Here is a 23,123-nt window from a genome sequence, read left to right on the forward strand (position 1 = left end):
GCGTGGCCACTTGCAGCCTGAAAGGGTAAGATCCATAATGGGCCACGGCTCACTAACCAAAGTCGCAATTTTACTATGATGTGAGCTAGTTTGGCATGCTGGATCACAAAGTCAATAAAGCTTCCGCAGTATGCCGAGGGAAGTCAAACGTCTCTGTGGATATTGGTCATCCAAACTGCTCTCCTTGAGAGACATGGAAATAACGGCGAAGAGCCGGAGCTAATGGAGGGGCGACCCAGGCGATCCCCGGATGTGACCCAGTATTTAATCGGATCCGATCTAGCGGGTCCCCGGACCCCTAAAGTGGGTCACGTACCTGCGCGTTTCTCGCGAATCAATGACGTTGTTAACGGTCCTGTCGCATCTCCCCTGCAAAGCTTCTCAGAGCTTGCGCTTCCGAACTACGACCATGTTTCTTTCCTGACACCAACGCGACATAATGCCTCCTTATGTATCGCGAAAGCGGTCGCGCGAGGAGTCGCCGGTCAAGCAGAACCCAAAACGCCAACAGGTAGCGAAAGGGCAAGGAAAGACTCCCGCCAGCTCCGGTCGCAGAAAGCCGACGTTGTACGACGATTTAGATGCTACCACCACGTCTGAGTCATCCAAGGTCGGCCGCGCTGCGCTTGATACCATCAGCGACAGTGACGAGACCAGTTCCTTGAGCGATTTATCTGACGGCGATTTCGAGGATGTGCCTCTTGCAAACGGTCACAAGGTGGAGGAAGTGTCTGAAGATGACGATAACGACGACATCGAGTTTGAGGATGTTCCTGCCCCGAGAGCCACCTTGGCAGTAGCGCCGACTACTTCTAAAGACCTGCAGCTCACCCTTGACGCCGGGCTTGGTACCGCGATGACTGATCCCTACGGCGATAAGAAGGGACCTACGAAGCGTGAAAAGAAGGTTCGCAATTTGACGCACTGCATTCACGTCCAGTACCTTCTGTGGCACAATGCCATTAGGAACTCATGGATATCCGACCAGGAAGTCCAGGCGATCATGATGTCTCATGTTCCGCCTCGTTTGTGGGAAGAAGTAGAGCGATGGAGAAGGACCAGCGGCTTAGTCACCAGGCCAAAGCAAACACCGACGAAGGTGGCCAAACCAGCGAAGAAGACCAGAGGAAAGGGCAAAGGAAAGAAGACCGAAAACGACGACTCTCGGGATTGGGGCGCTGCCGCTGAAAGGCTGGAGGCAGGTGCTGTCGACATGAGCCACGGCGATCCACTGTTCAGACTTATGAGGGCTCTCGCGGCGTGGTGGAGGCAACGCTTCCGCGTCACGGCACCTGGGATCCGAAAGTGGGGATACATGCCGCCTGAACGACTTGGTAGGTTACGAAAAGCCTGGGAGAAGGAAGGGAAAGATGACGAAAAGTTTGGAGAGCGGATCAATGGACTTGAAGGGTTTCGGAAATGCGCTCAGGACTGCACAGGAAGCCGAGATGTGGGATCGCAACTTTTCACCGCGCTCTCGAGGGCTTTGGGGTTGCAGACACGGATGGTCGCGAATCTCCAGCCAGTTGGCTTCGGCTGGACGAAGCTGGAGGAGGCAGATCCTGAGACGGAACAGACTGCAGCTTCGGCACCAAAAAGCAGTGACGAAGCGAGTGAGGCGGCAGATGGCACACGCGGTAAAGCGAAAAGGGGGGCGAAGACGACAACGAAGAATAGTCCGGTGAAGAACACATCGAAGCAGGCACCAAAAACAACCTCTGGACGAAAAACTGGAGCGAGACAAGCCAGTAACAAGAACGCCGTCATTGAGATAGATGACTCGGATGATGAGCTTGGTTTGGAGCATCCGGACAGCGATGACGCGTCGGTCGTAGAGTTGGCAGTGACCCCACGAAAGTCAACCCCGAGGTCGAAAAAGTTTGACAAGGACTTGGAATTTCCACATTATTGGACGGAAGTGCTTTCGCCGGTGACGAAGAAATATCTGCCAGCGGATCCAATCGTCAAGAACATTGTCGGTACTAATCGAGAACTGGTAGAGTCTCTGGAGCCGCGTGGAGGAAAGGCAGAGAAAGCGAAACAAGTCATGGCATATGTTGTTGGATTCTCTCCGGATGGCACAGCCAAGGACGTAACGGTTCGTTATTTGCGAAAGCAACTGTGGCCAGGTCGTACAAAAGGGGCGAGAATGCCACTGGAAAAGGTACCGATTTACAACAGGCACGGGAAGGTAAAACGATACGACCAATTCGACTGGTTCAAGTCAGCTACGAAGGGCTATGTCAAGGGCAGTCAAAAGCATCCGCTCACCGAGGAGGACGACGTTGAGGACTCGACAGATCTTAAACCCGCCCAGCCGGAGAAGAAAGAGGTCAAGGAAGGTAGCGAAACTATGGCGTACTACAAGCAGTCTAAAGAGTTCTGTCTCGAGCGTCACATGAAGCGCGAGGAGGCCCTGCTACCTACAGCAAAGCCAGTCAAGACTTTCCTCCACAAGGGGAAGGGCGGAGAAATCTCTCCAGAACCGGTCTACTCGAGGAAGGACGTGGTCAACGTCAAGAGCGCAGAGACATGGCACAAGCAAGGCAGGGCACCCAAACCTGGCGAGATGCCCCTGAAGAGGGTGCCATATCGCGCGGCTACGACCAACAGGAGACGAGAGATCGCCGAGGCCGAGGCTGCGAGCGGCGAAAAGGTTCTTCAAGGATTGTACAGCTTTGAGCAAACGGACTGGATTATTCCGCCGCCTATAAAAGATGGAGTCATCCCGAAGAACAATTACGGGTATGTCTGCGTGCTCATTGAATGGATTCAAATGCTAACACCTCCCAGTAACATCGATCTCTTTGCCGAGCACATGTGTCCCGAAGGCGCCGCACACGTCCCGTTCCGAGGAGCCGTCAAGGTCTGTAAGAGGCTCGGGATCGACTACGCCGAAGCCGTTGTGGGCTTTGAGTTTGGCAATCGAATGGCCGTCCCGGTCATTCAAGGCGTTGTCATAGCCGAGGAGTATCACGACCAGGTTATGGAAGAAATTCGCAAGGACGAGGCAGAGAGAGCGCGCAAAGAGGACGAGAAGCGCCGCAAAGCAGCGCTGAGTATGTGGAGCAAGTTCTTGAAAGGTCTCAGGATCGTGGAGCGTATTCGCCAGGACTATGGTCATGTCGACGACAGTGTTCCTGTTTTCCAGAAACACGGGGCGGCCAAGGCTACCAAAGATGCTCACGCCGAGGAAGAAGGAGACAAGAACCAGGTGGACGCCGAAGCTATGCAGATGAGAGAAGAAGAGATGGCAGGCGGCTTCTTCCCCGAAGGGCACGACGAAGAAGAGGTTGAACAACCCAAGAGGTTCACCTCTGGCTTCTTCCCAGTGGTGGATGAGAACGACGAAGATGAAGACATGGATGACGCCCTGCAAGTGGATCACGGCCATGATCAGAAACCGCATGCTGGCAACGGCTCGGATGGCGCGGAAGACGCGGAAAATGCAGAGGATCAGATGGAAGGCTCACCCGAACCCGAGCCTCTTCCTGCACCAGTGAAAGCCAAACCGAAGCCCAGGAAGAAGGCAGTGGCGAGACGATCATCTAGGCGCCGGCGAAGGCCCGTATCTGAGAGTGAAGATGAGGATGAGGACGACGATGACGATTTCGTGGCCTCGGACGATGATTACGAGTAGTGCATCTGCATCTAGGCTCGAAGGAGATCATGCAAGACGGGAAACCGCTTGAGGATTTTCATCACTGTGCGTCGGGATTTGAGAGTCGTGGACAAAACTGGGCAGCTGGCAGGCGGCTGTAGTACAGTAGGTGTGCCACCATCCTTATTCGTCGCAAGATGCATAGATGGGGGCATTATTAGCTATCGCCACCAATGGAGGACTATTCCTTCTTCAGCTCGTATGCCGAGATGCGCTGGCCCGACTGGAAGGGTTTGATTCTGCGACTCTGCTAGTGTATGTACGGTCAAGTCAAGAGCACCTGATCACTTTGAGAAGTGGACATAGCATCCAATAGAAGAGAAGGTGTCAGCGTGTGAAGTAACTGCATTCACAGCCTGATACATCATGAAATCAGAAGAGGAATCGGCGATGGTCTGTATTTGATAGAAGATACCATAGTACGAATGTGAAACCTTCCGCATCCCAAGAAGCATATGGTCATCGACCATCGTCGTCTATCCGTCTGTCCACTCAAGGTACTCATTGATACGAGCGGTCGCCATGTCAGTGACAGTAAGTGAGACAAGAGGCACCCAATGACACCTTCGGTATGGGAATGCGCACCCGTTCGAGCCATCTCCCAGGACCTCCCCTGCTGAAGATTTGCGCTAAGGAGAGGCCGGGGGTGCTGTCCAACTTCCCGGGGCCATCTGACGATCCACCGATCGGTTTAAGTCAGGTCCAGATGATTTTCCTAACGTCACCTCATGCTTCCCTTTCACCTTTGACCGACAATGCGAATCGCGACTTCGTGGGCGCCAAGTTGCGTGTCACCGTTTTATCGAAGCCTTATAACTCAGCGACAGAACTAGAACGGAAAAATTTAGAAAATACCATTAGGTGAGGTGAGACAGGCAGCGAAAGAAGCGCGGCAAGGCGAAGCGCACCGGGAGCGAGGGGTAAAATCGTCCGGTCAGACGGGGTCAGGCGATTCCCAGGCTATCGAACGACGGTGAGGATTTTTTATTCTAGTAGGCAGATGAGAAGGTGAAGGCCGTTTAGAAGGCTGCGAGGCTCCAGGTTACTCTTTCCTTCGATATTGGAGCATCCTAGAGGTGAATTTTGTTTATTTATTTTCATAAGCCACATGCACACAGGTGTTTGGCGAGAACGTTCGCCTCTGGAAGGCAAAAACGGAAGAGGGGTCAAATAGAAGAAAGACGAGAGAGAAGTAAGCAAAAGAAAAAGAAGAAGAAAAAAAAAACACCTTTTCGAACCAAACGGGTCCTCGGGAAGGCGCAAGGCACGACGGTTCTGGTCTTGCCCGTACCTGCCTATCGTCAAGGACGTCAAGGACGGCATCTCACCACCCACCTCGATCCGCTACCGCCTCTCTCTCTCACCTTCAACCCTCCCGTCTTTTACCCTTCTACCTCCCACTTCCCACTTCCCGTCCCATTGCTCGGCGCAATCCCATATTTCATCACCTCACTTCCTACGGCGAATATCGATTTTCTTCCGAACATCGAGTCTCGGTCGGACCATCACCGTTAGATCACACCTCCTTCGTTTCGCGTCAAGGAGGCAAATCCAAGACGAAAAGGTCCGCAGTGGCATCTCCTGTCCGCAGGTAAGTAGGCTGCACTTTGTTGTCAATTTTCTCCTCCTTCTCATTTCGAGGCTTGGTGGCGCTTCCATTTTGTGCTATTCTTCGCGAATAGCCTCTTTGGTTGCTCATTTACCCTGAACCTTCCTTCCTACTTGGCCCAATCCTTCCCATACACTCCCGGGGACTCATTCACAAGCTTTATGGGCGGACGCACCGAGGAATTTCGCGGGCAAGGTGTGAGTGGCTCCCGATATTCAATGCAAGTGTGTTGGGCTCATTTCTCGCTTCCCTCTATTACCCTTCATGCGCCTCCATCAGCGAGCTCACGTTTACCAACAAGATTCCTGTTCATTCGGCTATGTTGTACTCATTTCTCTACAATGAGCCTGTTGGGCTGGTTTTGGGTCCAATTTCAACGCTACTTTTCTAGCTTGCCTATCATGTTTGCCTTGCTGAGTAAATGGTGTCAAAGTGGAAAGATTGCTGATCATGAAAAGCATAGTCGACTTCGAAGAGTCCAGGCACATCAACCAATCGCTCGCGCCTCAAACGACATTGTTGCCCGAAGGAGTTCTAGATTTCTGCCAAGGGTCGCGCAACACGTCAAAACTGTTCTCACTCATGGACTTGTGATACATCATCGGTTGAAAGAGCCTCCTAGCGCAGCAATGGAGCAAGTCTACCACGACAAACGCGCCTGTGCGGCCACAGTTCTCAGCGTCTTCCCAGACATATGCCTTCAGTACCTGGAGGAGACAGCCGCCAAGGTCAACCATAACGCCGATCAAACTATCGACACCATTTTGGGTTCCACCGAGAAAGGCGGATCGTACCCCAAAGCATCCCGCCGCCAGAAAAGTCTTAAGCGGAAGCGTGAAGGATGGGCTGAAGATGATGAGGAAGATGAAGATGTTGAGAAGGAAAACATCCTCCGCCTCTATGCTCACCCTGGCCGAGAGCGTGAAACGAGAAAGCAGTACATCTCCAGGTCGTAAGTCTAGTTCATTCCTTTCCTTAGCTCAGCTTCCACGGTTAAGGCCATCAAAGTTGGCCACTACCTTGTTGCTATATGCTCATTATACAGATGAGACTGACACTGGACGTAGGGAGGAGATTCTGAAGCATGATTTCCCTCAAGTTATCCAGAAGTGCGTCATGAAGATCTTTTACGACAACGCCTGCAAACTGCTGCCTACGTACCTTGCCGTCGACAAAGCTCTTGAGGATCTGAAGAACGGTGTCCAAGAAGGTCTCCCTTACGGCTTTGCGCTCAAGAAGAGACCAACCCCACCATCGGATCGTATATTCGCGGGTCAGAAAATGGCTGAACTTCTCGAAACGGCGACTCACGAAGAAAAGAGAGTTTTGGATGAACTGGTGGCCGCCCGGCGAGTGCTGATAGTTACCCGTAACAGGCTCGATGCAGCTAGATTCGAGGCTGCCAGAGAAGCTGCCAACTTTGAGATAGCAAAGGCGACTGGCAGTTTTACGGACTGTGGCTGCTGTTATAGCGAGTTCGCTCTCAATCGCATGGTCCGTTGCGAGAATGGGAACCATGTAAGCTTATGACGCTCCATTCTTTCAGACTTTTGCTAACCCTTTCAAGTTCTTCTGTCTCGAATGTGCACGCCGCAACGCTGAAACAGTGGTTGGCCTCTCAAAGTATGAGATTACCTGCATGTCCATAGATGGATGCGATTCTGGTTTCGCTCACAAAGAACGCTCCAAGTTCATCAATGACCAACTTAGTCAAGCCCTGGATCGTATCGAATCTGAGGCTAATCTCCGCATGGCTGGCATTGACGGCCTGGAGACCTGTCCTTTCTGCCCTTATGCCGCAGAGTATCCACCGGTCGATATCAACAAGGAGTTCAAGTGCGAGAATCCCGACTGCCAGGTGGTCAGCTGCCGGCTTTGCAGAGAAGAGACCCATATACCCAGAACATGTGACGAAGCTGCTGGAGACAGCGCAGAAGGTGCTCGGCGTCAAATTGAGGAGGCCATGTCCAGTGCGCTCATCCGCAAGTGCAACAAGTGTGAGTATCCTTGCTTCTTTGGCGACTGAACCAAGACAATTGATTAGATTGCACATGATACTGACATCCAACCCAGGTGGCATGGCGTTTGTCAAAGAATCAGGGTGCAACAAGATGACCTGTACAAAGCGTGGATGTAGGAACGTCCAGTGCTACGTTTGTTCCAAGTCATGCGACTACGCCCACTTTGACGACCAGGCAAGAGGTGGACAGAAAGGCAATTGTCCCCTGTTTGACGATGTCAACACACGCCACAATGAGGAAGTGCAACAGGCCGAGGCAAAAGCCCGTCAAGATATTCTCGAGCGACACCCCTCGATGAAGGCAAAGGAAGACCTTCTCAAAGTCAACTCGGGAAAACTGGCATCGGCGGTCTCCAAGAACCCCCCAGCACTGCGAGCTGCCTACGGACAACAGCTTCCACCGCAAAATCCTCAGGCCCAGATTGTCCCACCCGGGATGAATCGAGTTGTTGGCATGCCTCCCGCAAACGCGGTCGGGCCTTTTCAACCTCGGCCGATGATGCCACAGCCACAGGCTCATGCGATGGTTCCGCCGGCAAATGTTGCTGCTGGAGTCGCGAATCAGCAGATGCAAAGGGGTCCGGTACAGGCTCAATACCCTCAGGGCCATAATCCCAACCCGATGCTCGATCAGCAGCACCGCCCAATCATTGGAGCCGCTTTCCCAAATGCGCAACATCCCAGATTTAATGCGCAACATCCCAGATTTCCCTACTTGCAACCATTCCCAGTACCACCGCCGCCAGCGGTTCAACAAGGTCGGCCAGCGGTGTTTCATAATCCTAACCCGCCTCGCGTGCTTTACCAGCCCGCAGCCCAAGCAGTGCCGATGATTGCGCCTCACCCGCCGATAATCGCTCCTCAGCCTGTGAATCAGGTAGTGCAGGCCATCGCGCCACCCGGCCAGGCCAGACTCAATAATCCTAACTACTTGGGTTTTGAAGAGGGATGGGGTCCAGAGTACGGAGAGCCTAGAGAGTTGAAGAGGCACAAGTTTTGCGATAAGAATGCACAGCGGCTTCCCGACATCCTGGCGAGACAGAACATTGATGAGAAGGCCGGGGAGCAACCGCAACGACCTGAAGAGCCCGCGCAACAGGCCAGCGCCAAAATGACTGCAGCTCAATTTTTAGCCCACCCCAATTGCGGACTTGCAGAGTTTGTGGCCGGCAAAACGAATCGAGATGGGTCCCAAGTTCAGCATCCGGCACCCGTGAGTCGAGCAGCCCAACGGGCTATAGACGCAGGTCACGAATTTCAACGACAGCTTGCTCTTCACCGTGCTTTTTACCGTGGCGGGGCGAATGGTATTCCCGGAGGAAGCAGAGATCATCCTATCAAGATGGACTGATTGCCGTCTTCCGGGGTTCTTCCTATTTCTGCTCGTACACAATTGTCTTTACACGACGATGAAGCGATGGGAAGTTAGCATTGTTGGGTGGTCATTACCACATCACATGAACGAGGAAGCGTGGTTTTGTTTGGTTCGTGGAAGGCAGGATACGAGTTTGTTATCTTGCGTTTTCCTTTTCCTATTACTTTGTTTACTTTTCAGGCGGTTTTCATCAGGGTGATTACCGGATGACAATTAGCACAGCGTTGGAGGGTATCTCCATCTCATTACTCTAGCATTGATCGAGGCACTCATATGGGAGGGGGAGGGTGGAAGCGAGTGCCATGCCAGCATGGTATACATTATTTGAGATACCATCAATGAAGTCTCCCGTTGATGAAAATGGGTTTTTTTTTTGTGAAGCAGATACATGGAATGTGAAACGTGGGTGTGTGAACTATGGAGCATCGCACGCTCCAGGTACTTAAAAAGCAGACAGTTTACCAAGTCTTGTGTTAATCGTAAAGGAATTGGTCAGTGAGATATACGATGTGCGCGTGTAAATGTAAGTGTGTGTATGTCCAGGATTTTCACCGCCCCCGACCAAATTTCTCGTGCCATTTCCCCTTGCTTCCAGTGTTTTTGAGATTTGATATCGTCTGCGGCTCGGTCTGGGCGACGAGCTCGATGGTTTCGTGGATGGTGGCGATGGCGGCTAGGCCGGTGACGGGGATACTGTCGTCCGAGGAATTCGGTGAGGGTGCGGTGGAGTGAGGGGCGAGGAGGATGAGAGAGTTTGACGTGTTTTTCTGGAGGAGTTTGTAGGTTTTGTCTGGGGTTTTTAGGAGGGCTGTTGTTGGGGTTGAGGTGAGGGTTATGCTGTTGTGTGTTAGTGAGTGAGCAAGTGAGTGAGATAGCCAGTAAATGAGTGATGAGTGAGTGAGAGAGGTGACGTGGATTGTAGATGAGGGGATGGATGTAAGGGAATGGTTATACGATGAAGGTAAGTGAGACATGGAGAAGGGAAATATGGTTTAAGTAAGGTGAGGTGAAGTGAGATGTCGTGTTGAGGCTCAAGGTGGACTGAGGCACGGCCGGGGGGGTTGAGTGATGGACGGAGGGGTGAAGTGGGTTGACTTACACCGGAGCATCTTCGGCAGTGAGCAGGGCTTCTAGGTCGGGGGGCAGCTCCATGAGCTTGTAGCCTCTGGCGTCTGGGGCATGGGTCAAGGGGATACCGGGGTCTTGGGTAGACATGTTTTTTGAGTATCGAGGTATGATGCTTCTATGGGAAATACGACGTTGTTGATGGAGTGAAATCTGAAAGCCCGGTGAAACTTTGATATGAGGATGTGAGGTCGAATCAGCAGTCGCGTAATCGGTGCGGGGTGGGAAAAGAGACGTCTTTTGGAGATTTTGGGACGGAGAGCCGATTAGATTGGACGGAATGCGATGGGATTCATGGGAGGAAGGAGGAGGGGTTCATGGGGAGCTTTCGCCATTGGCTGCATCGACTTTGGCAGGGGATCTAGTGGGGCTGAAAGATCGAAAGATGCATGATTGGGCAGAATCGAGTATCCGAGCTTTTTCGATACCTACGTGTACGTACCATGGGCCCGAGTGCCTTGTTTTAGTGCGGCTGTTGCTGGTCCGGCAAGGTTACGGGTGGGGAACCTGAGTGCACCTTTTGACGGCTCTGAGTGGACGCGTCGTGGGCGATGGGCGGGGCGCGTTGGATCTGTTTATGTTGACGTTTCGAGACCACTTTTTTTCTGGTGGAAAGCGAGAGAGGGGAGGAGCGATGCGATGCTGAAAGTCCGAACCTGCCTGCACCTGCATCTTGCTGTTTGTGAGCATCCAGTCACAGAAGCAATTGGTGAAAAATTCTCTATCACGGACTTGCGGTAAGATGCATTTCGGAACATTCAAGATGTAGATAGATAGTAGAAGTAAGTACCATAGGCATCTTAATTTAAGTCAGCCAATAGATCCAAGGTGGTCGGCATAGCACGCGACTCCCAGTCAATAGTGGGTGTTTATTCCGTCGTCTAGGACTCTTTTCTTTTTTGACTTTTTAGTCCGGATATTATATGGTTTGTTGATGTACTGTTGTTGTCCATAGAGATCTTGGAATTATCAGTGTATTCTCTCATCGACAAGGTAAAGAGTCTAGCCCGAGTCCAGGACTGAGGCGTTCGTCGCTTAATTCCCTCCCCTTGTCTGGCGTTTTCGTCATCCTCCCTCTCCCGCTCTCTCGCCCCCCGTCACATTTCTAACCCTCTTTGTTCTCGTCCACTTACTTGCATCTGCATGGGAGTGTCGGTGAAGAGGCACAGAGGGAAGCCAGCCCAAGAAAACCTAGTCAGGAAGAGAAAAAAAAAAGGACACAACCACTAGGAAGCTGACGGAGGACAAGAGGCTGGTTTTCTTGTTTCACTGCGTCTTTGGCCTGCTTCAGAAGTTGAGGGTCAACAAAGGGTTCAACAAAGTTGCCAGAGAGGGCAGCCAGATTGAACCAGGATCTCATTGTTGCGGTGCTGCTGTTTAATCATTGATGGGGCCTTCTTCCTGACCCCGACCAGGACCCCTCTGCCTTACGGTATTACACTCCATCAACCTTGGATTGGGCTTCACCTCTCTTGCTTGCAGCTCCATCGCAATCACAACAAACAACAACACACACAGCATACAGCGCCCCACGGACTACAGACCGCCCAGTCCAGCCCGGTTCATTCAGGCCTTAACCTTCATACTACGGATACACTGCTACCTTACAGAGTTCCTTACCTTACTTGACATTGCCTACTTTACCTATCTGACGGATCCCCACCGCTGCTGTCGCTGTATACCTGGGCTCTGTTGCTGCTGCCGTTGCTGAGGTCCCCCGTTGCTGCCCGCTGCTTTCTCCAAGTCCCAAGGTCAACCAAACCCACGGACTCGACTCGACCCCGGCTGCGCTCAACGCCAGCCAACTCACACCGACACCGACAGCACCACCACCACCACTCCCACCACACGATAGGTAATTATCGCTGCGCTTGCAATCTTCATCTATCCAACTTTGGTCGCGCTAGCCAACCTGGCAATTTGCCAACTTTTTTCCTCACGCTCTTTTACCCCCTGATTCTTTTTTTTCTTCCCTTGGCCGGCACGTCGAAAGCCTTATTTCCATTTTGTCGACAGTCGCATCGCGAACGCCCGGTGCTACCCTTGGCCTTCAGTCATCGACTCGACCGCCACTCGACTCGGCTCGACCACCACCACATTGCGCCTGACGCGGTCGACACACACACACACACACACTACACGCACACACACCACAGGACACCGAAACCGATACACTCGTTTGCCGACTTCCTACACCCCTTACGGCTCTTAACTTTCCTTTGCCTTGCGTGTTTCGGTCAGCGCCCAGTCAGCAATGACCTTGGCCCATTAAACGAGCCCACGCGACCGACCGACCGATCGACCGCATCGCCAGCCCCGACAATGGTTCGTGTCACCGAGGAGCTGGCTCTGTCCGCAGAGCAGCTCACTCTATACCATGCCTCCGACCCCCTCCTCGGACACCTGCCTGTCCTCATCTTCCACGGCGCCTCTACTACTGCCAACTACACCCTCAACAGCTCCCGCGTCCAGATCCACGTCTACAGCCCCGCCGGCTATCAGTCGTTCCCGCGCCTGACCATCCAACCCAACTCGCCCTTCTACGCCGTCGTCAACCACCTGCCGCGCGAATGGCAGGGCGACGAGATCTACCGAGGCCTCGCCTTTGGCCTGTACAAGTACTTCCAGGAGCTGCCCGAGGTCGTCAAGAACCACCTCAAGAACACATACCCGACCACAAGGGGGCGCCGCCCGGGGAGTGGGCCGGCCCTCTTTGGCGAGCAGCACGCTGCTGACCTCGCCAAGAACATGATCAAGAGCGAAAACACCGTCGAAGTTCTCGAGACGTTACAGACCGCCCTGCAGACCCAACACCTGAGCAACGTGGACGTCGACTTTGTCCTGCCTCCCGGCTCCATTGTGCCGCTGCAACCCGAAGATCTCGACGACGCGCCCGAGGATGACGACGAGTTCCTGGACCCAACTCTACGGCAATATGGAGGATACACATCACTGGTGAAGCTGCTCGGCGAGCCTCTCTTCCTACCCACCTCCAGATTACGGCGGGCGCCTTCTAAGCCGACATCGCTGAATCGCAGCAAGTCCTTCTCCAAGGATCAAAAGGTGGATCTGAGAATGAAGCTCGGGGAGCTGGTCGACACGGAGGAGAGATACGTGCTGAAGCTGAATGAGCTGGTGAAGCACATCGCCGACGACTTTAGACAATCTGCGAAACAGCGTGACCCGAGCAGCCTGAGCCCCTCCGAAGAAGAGCTCGAGAAGCTTTTCCCACGGTCGGCGGATAGGATATTACAGGTCAACTCTGCCTTCATGGAGGAGCTGCGCAAGATTATGGACGACACCGAGGAGGAGGCCGTCAGGGATATGGAGGTGACGACGGTTGCACTGACGGGATCCAGGCTGGGGTCGCCATCCAAGATGAAGGATCCCACAGGCGCACTGGCGATCGCGAGGGTATTCCTCGAGTGGTTCCCAAAGTTCACAGACTGCTACCAGGAGTACATTCGCGCCAGCCAGCACTTCCCCACGCTTCTCAACTCGTTCCTGGACCAGCAGTCGAGCTTCCGTCAACGGGTTCTGCAGACGGGCGAGCAGACTGTTCGCTCAATTCTCATCGAACCCGTTCAGCGTCTTCCCCGATACAGTCTGCTCATCGACCAGATTGTGAGCTGTCTTCCCATGACACATCCCGCGCTGCAATCGATGCTCAAAGCCCGCGACATCATTACAAACATCTGCTCCATGGATGAGCCTATCCCAGATAAGCCACAAGTGACGAACCGCCTGCGCAACATGGTTGAAAGTTGGCCCCTTGACCTCGAGCCCCAAGGAAGACTCATCCTCGCAGCCGACTTTGTGGAGCTCCCCGCACCCTACCGTGTGCTTGATCCCCCGGAGGCGGCGGAGCGCGCCGGTATTTTCGTCTTGTTTTCAGATTGCCTGGTCATTTTGAAGAAGCTAGGCCCGAAGCCAATGATTGGCAAGGACCTGTTGCGCGAAATCGACAAGCCTTCAGCAGCGGGTCTTCTCTTGTCCATGACGAATGCCGCCGGTGGCCAGCCGACCTACGAGCTTGCATTCACAGGCTGGCATAATCTGGCAGACGTGCGCTTCACTGAATCGACAGATTGCAAGCTTATTTGGATGACTTCAACCCAGGAGATGAAGGGAGCGCATGCAGGAGAGTGGGTGACGGGCACCGCTGTCACGTCGCGGTGCTTCTTGCTGGAGGAGACCTTTACGAGAGCGTCAAAGTGGACGGAAGACATTGTAAAGGCCCGTGTGGAGGGTCGGTTCTCGGAAAAGGAGCGCGAGGACCCTTCGTGGACCCTTCGTTCTATCAGAATGTCGGATAATAACCTCGGGCTTTTCGCTGCCGTCTTCCAGGAGGGCGCCGACCAGCTCATTGATGGCCGGAGGGAGCCTGCACCCATTCGCATCGTCATTGACCACGAAAAGGGCACCAAGGGTGCGCCGATTGGACATTACGGCGTTGAAATCACGGTCAACGTCAACAGCGGCGACCTGAAGAAAGTGAAGATGGTGACTGCTGGCTTGAACGGCAAACAGTTCACAGACGATGTAGCGCTGGACGACTTCTTGCCGACGCTTACACGACGGAGTAAGATGATTCATATCTGCCAGATAGAAGCGAAACGCTAACGTGAAGCACAGTCATTCAATTACTGGGTACGCAGTTCAGCGTGTCAAATATGCGACTCGCACCCGCGTTGGTATCATACTACACCAAGATTCTTAAAGGCCTGCCGCTCATGACGAGGGCAGAGAAGACGAGGTCGTTCCTTGCTTCTTCCCCAGTCAAGGGACTCTTCTCCAGCATCTGGGGTGGCTCAACCAACACTGAAGCACATAGCCCGCCTAAGCACAGCAGAACGCCCGTGACGAATGTGTTCCCTCCACCAATTTCACGAGCAAATAGTGAAGCAGGGTCCATCTACGGCTCGGCCAGGGGCAAAGACGGGATCAAAATGGGCGGCGACGACCGCCCCGAGAACCCCCTCGTACGGCTCGAGCAGACCTTTACAGGATACGTCGCCAGTCTCCAGGCTCGCAAAGGTAGTATCATCGGGCGGATGCTGCTGAACCGATCCCTTGCCGACGAACTCCTGGTCAATGATCTCTACAACCGGCTGATTGAGAGTCCGTTTGATCTCGACGCCTCGTCCGAGTGTAGCGCGGATGTGATATTTGTTGCCTTTGAGAAGTTCATTCGCATCGCTTGGGGCGAGCAGATGGGTCCAATTATGACGAAGCAGACCTTGGATACATTGCTGGAGCGTATGAACCGACAAGTACCAGGAAACTTTGCCGACTTTGTCAACTTCATCTTCAAGGAGATGGCGCCACAAAACCAAAGGGCGTTCACGGCTCTGATCAAGTTGCTTGCCGACTTGCTTGATGGCTGTGGCAATGATGGCGACAGAGGCATCCTGACGGTTTCGTTTGCAGAACTTCTCGTTTCGGATGGTACAGCGCAAGCCTACATCAACCTGCTGGACCGTCTTGTCGAAGACTGCGATAGAATCTTTGACGATGCCGGGTTCGGCGTCAACCTGACTGTTCAACAAGCCTTCGAGTCTATGAACTCTCGTAGCGGCAAGTCGCATTCGGGATCGCTGACTTCAAATACGTCTTCAATCAGACGCAAATTCGGGTTCGACACTTTGCTGCGGCAGAACAGCAAGAACGACTCGGAGCGGCCATCCGTTTGGCGCACGCTCAGTAAACATGGTCGGCACCCTGCCTCTGCAGATGCAGCCTCGAGTTCTAGTCTATCCAAGATGACATCGTCACGGGCAAGGTCAATCGACTCGGGGACACAACCGGGGCCTAACAAGCTGAGAAGACCCGGCTCAAGAGACAGACCACCGATTGCTGGTGCTTTTGACGAGCTTCCCAGACCGAGCAGTTCGCAACGGCCTGACATGCGCCTGGAGACGATCGGTGAGCCCGACGTCGAGTCAACGCCTCCTGTCAAGTCATCAAAGAAGAAGCGGCGTAGCTCTCTATCTGATCTGCGAAGCCTTATGGAGGCGGCGACGATCACGGACCCCAGGGAGAAGATTGAGGAAGCGATGATGCCGTTGCGCATCAACAAGCAGACTTCAGAAAAGTTCAACTCGACGCCCCGGATACCCTCGCCATCTAGGATACCGATAAGCCCGACATCCCAGAGCCTGCGGTCTCCTCGCATGATCTCGCCGCGCCAAAAGGAGAACCCCATGTCGCCTGAAGCGTTGTTCTCGTCACCGCCAGCGCCCCCCGATCGCGAAAATACTCCCAGCCGTACACCAAAGGGACATGCTAGAGGCCTGTCCACTTCCAATATCCCAACACTCAGACCGACTCGCCCGATAGGCCCAGTCTCTCAATCGACCGACTCAATCCCCAGACCATCTACGAGTCCTGGCAAGCCACCGGGAAGCGGCAAGCTCCGCCTACAGTCGCCACAGAAGCTCCGGGAGCGGCTGCAGACGGAGAAGAAGGCGGTTGAGGATGTCGACGCATCACTTCAGCCGGAGCTGTCTAAGATTGCCGAAGAGATGTCACGAGTCAACTCTGGTCTCGGTGGACGCACCAACACGCTGGACCTGCGCAAGCTGACAGCTTCGGTCAAGACGCTCGAGGAACGGATACCGACGATGATGTCGGAGCTGACGGACCGACAGACGGCGATCCAACGCGACATGGAGAGCACGCTGAGAGCATCCGAGACGAAAGTCAAGAGCATTGATCAGCTGTACAGAGAATCGACGGCCGAGAACGAGCTCATGTACGAAAAGTTCAACAGCGAGTTGGGCAAGATTGTCAAGGCGCTCAAGGGCAAGGGCCGAGAAGACAAGGAAGAGCTCATCCGAAGCCTACGTGAACACAGCGAGGAGACGGCGAGGGTGAAGAAGGAGAACGCGCGGCTGAAGAGGGAGATTATCAGTCTGCGGACGGTCATGAAGGGTGCCGACTGAAGAAACATCTGACCGAGATCAAGATTGGTGTCAGAATTGCGATGCGGTACTTCACGGTACAGAGAGAGAACGAGAAAAGAGTGTGTGTATAAGACTGGACAGGGGGCTTGCGGCGTTCATTTTCTTGCGGATTAGTTGCGTTGCGAGCGAGTCCTTGGTTTTCTTTTACAGGTACGGGGTGTACCATTACTACAACTTGCTTACTGGTTTAATTCACTGGTATATGCAAAAAAAGAGGCCCGGCATTCGAGACCAAGCCTGAGAAACGGGTTTGATGCGGACCTCTATTTTTCTTTTTTCCTTTGCCCGTCTAGTTGCGTCTGAGCAGGCAGGTGGGCATCAGGCAGACAAGGCAAGATGGACGGGGTAGACTACGGACAGTTTAGGGACGGGGATGGGGATTGAATGGAACGGGATGGAATAGGGACACTGGACTCTTGGGCTTTTTGGCGGATGGGTTGGATGGGATTGAATGAAGGAACGGAATGTGGGATGTGGTATGTTCTTTTTTTCTGGTTGGTGTGTGGAGGGGAGTAGGGGTCTGCGGCGGTCTAGATGGTGTAGGTATTAAGAGAGACTGAGAGAAGTGTGTGTGTGTGTGACTGCGTGTCCCGGATTGACGGGTTTGAATCGAAAGCATCAAGATGAAAAAAAAGTTGTGAGCATTGAGTGAGGAGTGAGGATTGAGGGGGTGGAAATGTGAGAAGTGACGCCCTCTTGGCAAATAGAGGGGGAGATGATGATTCTTGGCAAAATCTAATGCCGTGAAGCCCAAGCTTAGGGTGGAATCGTCCTTTGGGCTGAGAGGATGGACCCTTTTTTCTTTTTTTTTTTTTCCACCGTCGTACCAACCGCTGTCCCAAGGTTACGGATCGGAAGACGGTGAACGGCTGTTTCTTATTTCTTTCCTGTCTGCTCTTTTGAGACATTGGGCTGGCTGAACTGCCATAAGTTGAGGTGCTTGGGTACAAAGAAGGCCAGACGTGGTACACCGCCCAGACCTCCGACTAAAGATACTCTTACATCGCGGTCCGACCCCGCGCTACCTTCCCTAGAGTGCATTTGAGGTACCCTAGTGGCATCCCTCGTGAAGAATTGGGATATTTCGAGTGCTTGGTGGCATCCAATGTCTGTACCTACTTACTGGGTAATTACCTAAGCACTGCTCGAGTTGGGGAAAGTAGGGTTTGCTAAAGGCGCGAGACGGCCCGTGCCCTTCCCTTTCCATGTTTACCTGTGTTTTTTCGCACTTGAAAGTTGTAAGATTGGTTCCATGGGAAGGTACCTATCTTTTGGTATCTTGTAGTGTGGTGTGGTGTGGTGTGGTGTGGTGCCTGCCACTCTGAAAATTGCCGAGCGAACCCCTCCTTCCAAGTTCTCTCTCTCTCCATCGGGTGCCTCCCTCTTTTTGCGGGCACCGGGTTCCACTAGCAGTAGCGAGCAAGAGGTGCGGCGTTGGCTCTGGCGCTGGTCGGGGGTTTTGTTTCAATGGTGGGCTGTTGTTCCGTCTGCTGCTGGCTGATTGCCCTGCTCTCACCACTTGTTTCTCTCTATTCGTTCCTACCTTACCTACCTAGGTACCTAACAAGACAGAAGCCTGTGAGGAGGTTAGGTACTTTGCGCCAAGTACTTGTAAACAACCCCTCCAAAGGCAGGCACCCTGGACCTTTACTGCCCTGGACGTACGGATACTTTGTAGAAACGTCTGGCCTGTGAGAGTGCCCGAGAAACGTGCAAGTGGGCTGTGGCACGTCCCAAGGCTCCACTCGCGCGTCTAGCTAAGGTAAACGGTAAACCAAACCACCCCGCCAAAAAGAAAGTGAGAAACATCACCAGAGAACCACCACCACCACCACCGCCACCACCGCCCGCCATCGCACACACACACGCACACACAATCTACCTACTACCACGACACCTCTCCTTCCTCACACTCTCACATAACCCACGGAGTCCACTCTTCCTCAAGACCACCACTTTTTAGTCTCTTTCCCCAAACCCACCGCCTTCTCTTCCCTTACCCGTCTACTTTGGGTTGAGTCAGCCACAGGACCCCCTGCTCTACACCGCACCTCTCTTTCTTCATTCTCTCCTTCCTAGATAATATCCCGTGGGGGTCGCGCTAAGCATTTCACCTGCTTTCCTTCTCGCCTCCGAATCTCCTGGGGACCACCGACCCGGCGCATTACAACCCACAACGAGAAGCCCGACGCAGTCCAACAACGGACACACCCACGTCGCTCCCGACCGTCGCAACTTTCATACCCAAGAGCGTGTGAAGCACGGGTTATAACACACATACACACATACAGTTACGAACTCTCGAAACCGCGCCCAACATGGAGGACCAGCTGGTTTCGCTGCTGGCCAACACCCAGAGCTCCGATCAGGGTCCCCGCCAGCAAGCCGAGATCGAGCTCAAGCACGCTCGCACGAACCCGGCCTTCCCTACGTCTCTGGCCAACATCGCCAACCACAACTCCATCGACGTGGCAATCCGCCAGGCCGCCCTCAGCACTCTGCGCCTCTTTATTGAGAGAAACTGGAACACAGAGGACAGGGATTTCGCTGAGCCCCCCGTCGAAATTTCCGATGCGTCACGCGAGCAGCTGCGGAATACTCTGCTCGAGATCGCCCTCAGCGATGAGGACAAGAGACCTGTCAAGGTTGCTGCTAGGTATGGTGGTGCGCTCGTCTCTGCCTAGGAGTTCCTAATCGACGTCGTCCGAAGCATCTCGAACCCAATTGTCGTCTACAGAAGACCTCAAAGAGAGAACAACCGCCTTGCTGACTTGTGCTTTTCTCCCCACCTCTAGCTATGCTATCGGCAAGATTGCGTCGGCCGACTTCCCCGAGCGATGGCCCAGCCTATTGCCCACCGTCCTGGGCGTCATTCCCACGAGCACCGACGTCCAACTTCACGGCGCCCTGCGAGTCCTGGGCGACATTATTGATGAGAGCTTGAGTGAGGACCAATTCTTCACCATGGCGCGGGATATTGTCAAGGCAGTCACCGAAGTCGCCCTCAACGAGAACCGGAAACCCAACTTGCGCGCCCTCGCCATCTCAGTCTTCCGATCGTGCTTTGACCTCATGGATATCGTCAAGGAGGACCATATGAAGGAAGTTAGGGGCTTTGCCGAGGAGGCGCTCAAGGACTGGTACCCCTTTTTCGCCCAGGTGCTCAAGTCCCGCCTCCCCGAAGCCGCTGGCGAGCTCACCAGCAACGGCCAGCCCCCAAGCTGGAACCACATTATTGCACTCAAGCTGCAGGTGGTCAAGACTCTCTTGAAGGTCAAGTCTGTCTTCCCGCACCTGCTCCTGCCGCACAGCACGAGCCTGTTTACTGCCGTCTGGGAGGAGCTCTCCCTTCTGCAGAAGCCTCATGAGGACCTCTACATTGGACACGAGGCCCAGGGCCGTCTCGAGGACTCGGACAGCCTGCCGTACACTCTGGACTTTTTGATTCTCGAGGAGCTGGACTTCCTCAACCAGTGCTTCCGCGCGCCGCCCGTCCAGGCCGAGCTCGAGGCCCAGCTGTCTGCCCACGCTTCGGCAGGGGAGACCCCCTGGATGGTCGACGTCATGAAGATGGTTGTCGGATACTCTCGCATCAGCCGCGAGGAGGAGGAGTTGTGGGATATCGACTGCTCTCTGTATCTTGCCGAGGAGACTAGCGTTACGGCAAACTACACTGCGCGCACGGCATCCGGCGACTTGCTCATTAAGCTTGGCGAGTGGTATAGCGAAAAAGCAGTCGAGGGCCTGTTTGGCTACACCAAGACTCTGTTTCCCGGCGATGGGTCCACGTGGAGAAGCCAGGAGGCGTCACTTTACCTTTTCAACATGCTCCTGAGCGACTTCCAGGATATGGAGAAGCCCATCCCCGAGGCGTTGTCCGAGGCCTACCTCGGCCTGGTCGATTACGCTGTCAACCAAAACGAGCAGCCCCTCCTGAGAGCCCGAGGCTACCTCGTTGGAGGTACCCTTGCCCGTGGTTTCCAGACCCCTCCCGCTCTCTTCGACCGTATTATCCAATGCATCACCTCCGAAGAGTCTGAGGTTGTTCAAGTCGCCTGCATCAAGGCCGTCGAGGGCTTCATCCGCTCCGGCAGGGTCACTTCTGACCGCCAAGTTCCCATCATCAACGCTATTGCGCAGTACATGCAGAACAAGGACCCCGAAGAGATGGAGGATGCCGACGAGCTCCTCGTTACTCTTGCTGAGTCTCTGCGTGCAGCCATGAACATGGACACCAGAATTGTCCTCTCCCAGGATGTCCCTTCCGTCGACCTTCTCTTCATGGTTGCCAAGCTTGGCGCTTCCAACTTCCAGGCTACTATGTTGATTTGCGAAGCCTTTGAGGAGATTGTTCGTGCCCTGTCCGATACCGCTTCCTACACTGCGCTTTGCGCCAAGATTCTGCCCACACTTACTGCGGCCTTCAACACCGCCAACGTCACCCAGGATGATCCCCTCGTCACCGTTGCTACCGAATTGCTTACCGCGCTTGTCGAGCACGGCTCCGAGCCCCTGCCTGCTGGTTTCGTCGCCGCTACGCTTCCTAAGCTGAACCGTCTGCTGATGGAGTCGATTGAGGGCGAGGTCCTTCGTCCTGGTGCTGAGTCTGTCAAGTACCTCCTGATGCATGACCACCACCAAGTCTTTGGCTGGCACGACGAGAACAACCGCTCGGGTCTGGAAGTCTGCCTCCATATCATTGACCGCTTGTTGGGACCTTCTGTTGAGGACAACTCTGCTTCCGAAGTTGGCGGACTCGCGGCAGAGCTCGTCGAGAAGGCCGGACAGGAGCGTCTTGGCCCCTTTTTGCCTCAGCTGTTGCAAGCTGTCGCTACCAGATTGGCGTCGGCTGAGGCTGCTCCTTTCATCCAGTCTCTGATCCTTGTCTTTGCTCGTCTGTCCCTCGTCGGCGCTAGTGATGTTGTCGAATTCCTCAGCCAGATCCAGATCCATGGAAACACCGGTTTGCAGGTTGTTCTGAGCAAATGGCTTGAGAATTCAGTCAGCTTTGCAGGCTATGATGAGATTCGCCAAAAGTAAGTGTCTCAAGATCAGCCTTGTAAACCAGTACTAACGTTCTGCAGTGTTATTGCTTTGTCCAAGCTTTACTCTCTGAACGATCCCCGTCTCGCCCAGACAATGGTCAAGGGCGACCTCATCGTGAACAGCAACAACGATGGCAGAATCATGACGCGCTCACGCGCCAAAGCCAGTGAGTAGACTGCTGAATGAGTGGACTGCCTGATTGCTAACATCACAAGCAGACCCTGACCAATACACCGTCATTCCTGCCTCCTTGAAGATTCTCAAGGTTCTCATCGAGGAGCTTCTTTCCGCGTCTGGAGCCAACGCCGCCGCAAATGCTGCAGCAGTAGCCGCCGCAGCAGAGTTCGCCGATGAGGAGAACGAAGACGACGGATGGGAGGATGAGCCCGAGACGCTCGACCTTAGCCTGGGCGGCACCAAAGCGGATCTGATGTCCTTCATCGAAGGCTCGGGTGCCCGCCAACGCGACGACGAGACGCAGGCGTACCTGACCGAGTTCTTCATGCGCGCGGCGCGCGAGAACGTGGCCAACTTCCAGGAATGGTACGGCATGCTCACCGAGGAGGAGCGAGGAAAGCTTAACGAGCTGGCTAGCGCTGCCGGCCAGTAGGAAAGCGCTGCGGCCGAGCCGGACAGCGAAGACGAGACGGACAGTGAAGATGAGACGACACCTACTCCTGAGGATCATGGATGGAGGACCACGGAATCGGTTCTGCTGCGGTTGCCGCCGAAATCCGCTCGGAAGCGGTATTTGCGAAGAAAGTTATACTCTTAATGCGCGCGACGAATGCTTTCACGCGCGGAAAGTTGCTACCTCTCTTGTCGTCGGCCTTTGAACACGGCGGTATATAAATAGCAGACCGACTTTATATAGTTGGATGGAAAGCACCTCCGCGTTTGGCGCGATGAAGGGAGACTGCACCAAAAAGAAAAAAAGACGGGAAAACAAGGAGGCCTTGGAACGGACAAACGAATTGGAACGAAACCACCCTTTGTAGATAGACGCCACAACAACCACTAGAAGACGGATGGCAAGTCGCCGTGAGGAAGGCGAAGAAAAAAAGATTAGCGATACGTTTTGGCTGTGGCTATTGTCAGTCAGTGGCTGTGGGCGCTGTGCGAGTCCGGCATGATTGGCTTAGGATCATGGTGGGTAATGGCGCAACGCTGTCGTAGATATAATGTTAGACAAAGTATTGATTGCATTTGATACCATTCTTGGTGTATTTGTGTCTCGTTTCTGATGGCTGGCTGTGAGTTGGTCTTGCTGTATTTTTTGAAGGATCGCGAAGAGGGAACTGCACGGCGGTTGAGGAATGGTA

The 23,123-nt window shown here is 53.9% G+C and overlaps 5 protein-coding genes across 5 annotated transcripts; 4 read left to right on the forward strand and 1 right to left on the reverse strand.

Annotated features, from left to right (window-relative positions):
• Positions 1 to 439: 439 nt before the first annotated feature.
• CTAM01_11215 (Rad4 transglutaminase-like domain-containing protein) lies at positions 440 to 3,640 on the forward strand (the record flags this gene model as incomplete). Its single annotated transcript, XM_060527226.1, has 2 exons — positions 440 to 2,745; positions 2,794 to 3,640. The coding sequence occupies 2 exons, from the start codon at positions 440 to 442 to the stop codon at positions 3,638 to 3,640; spliced, it is 3,153 nt and encodes a 1,050-aa protein (XP_060378080.1).
• Positions 3,641 to 5,671: 2,031 nt separating this feature from the next.
• On the forward strand, positions 5,672 to 8,641 carry CTAM01_11216 (ubiquitin-conjugating enzyme; the record flags this gene model as incomplete). The annotated part of the gene is made up of 4 exons (XM_060527227.1): positions 5,672 to 6,222; positions 6,338 to 6,788; positions 6,838 to 7,267; positions 7,344 to 8,641. The coding sequence occupies 4 exons, from the start codon at positions 5,672 to 5,674 to the stop codon at positions 8,639 to 8,641; spliced, it is 2,730 nt and encodes a 909-aa protein (XP_060378081.1).
• A 572-nt stretch (positions 8,642 to 9,213) lies between these two features.
• CTAM01_11217 (uncharacterized protein) lies at positions 9,214 to 9,880 on the reverse strand (the record flags this gene model as incomplete). Its single annotated transcript, XM_060527228.1, has 2 exons — positions 9,214 to 9,502; positions 9,765 to 9,880. 2 exons carry the CDS (start codon positions 9,878 to 9,880, stop codon positions 9,214 to 9,216), a joined length of 405 nt encoding a protein of 134 aa, XP_060378082.1.
• A 2,232-nt stretch (positions 9,881 to 12,112) lies between these two features.
• Positions 12,113 to 16,734, forward strand: CTAM01_11218 (RhoGEF domain-containing protein; the record flags this gene model as incomplete). The annotated part of the gene is made up of 2 exons (XM_060527229.1): positions 12,113 to 14,372; positions 14,426 to 16,734. The coding sequence occupies 2 exons, from the start codon at positions 12,113 to 12,115 to the stop codon at positions 16,732 to 16,734; spliced, it is 4,569 nt and encodes a 1,522-aa protein (XP_060378083.1).
• Positions 16,735 to 19,073: 2,339 nt separating this feature from the next.
• Positions 19,074 to 22,411, forward strand: CTAM01_11219 (importin-beta domain-containing protein; the record flags this gene model as incomplete). Its single annotated transcript, XM_060527230.1, has 4 exons — positions 19,074 to 19,411; positions 19,551 to 21,791; positions 21,840 to 21,967; positions 22,020 to 22,411. The coding sequence occupies 4 exons, from the start codon at positions 19,074 to 19,076 to the stop codon at positions 22,409 to 22,411; spliced, it is 3,099 nt and encodes a 1,032-aa protein (XP_060378084.1).
• Positions 22,412 to 23,123: the final 712 nt, after the last annotated feature.

The sequence above is a fragment of the Colletotrichum tamarilloi genome (assembly GCF_030869305.1).
Source record: "Colletotrichum tamarilloi strain Tom-12 chromosome Unknown Scaffold_59.1, whole genome shotgun sequence".
NCBI classification, from domain to species: domain Eukaryota; kingdom Fungi; phylum Ascomycota; class Sordariomycetes; order Glomerellales; family Glomerellaceae; genus Colletotrichum; species Colletotrichum tamarilloi.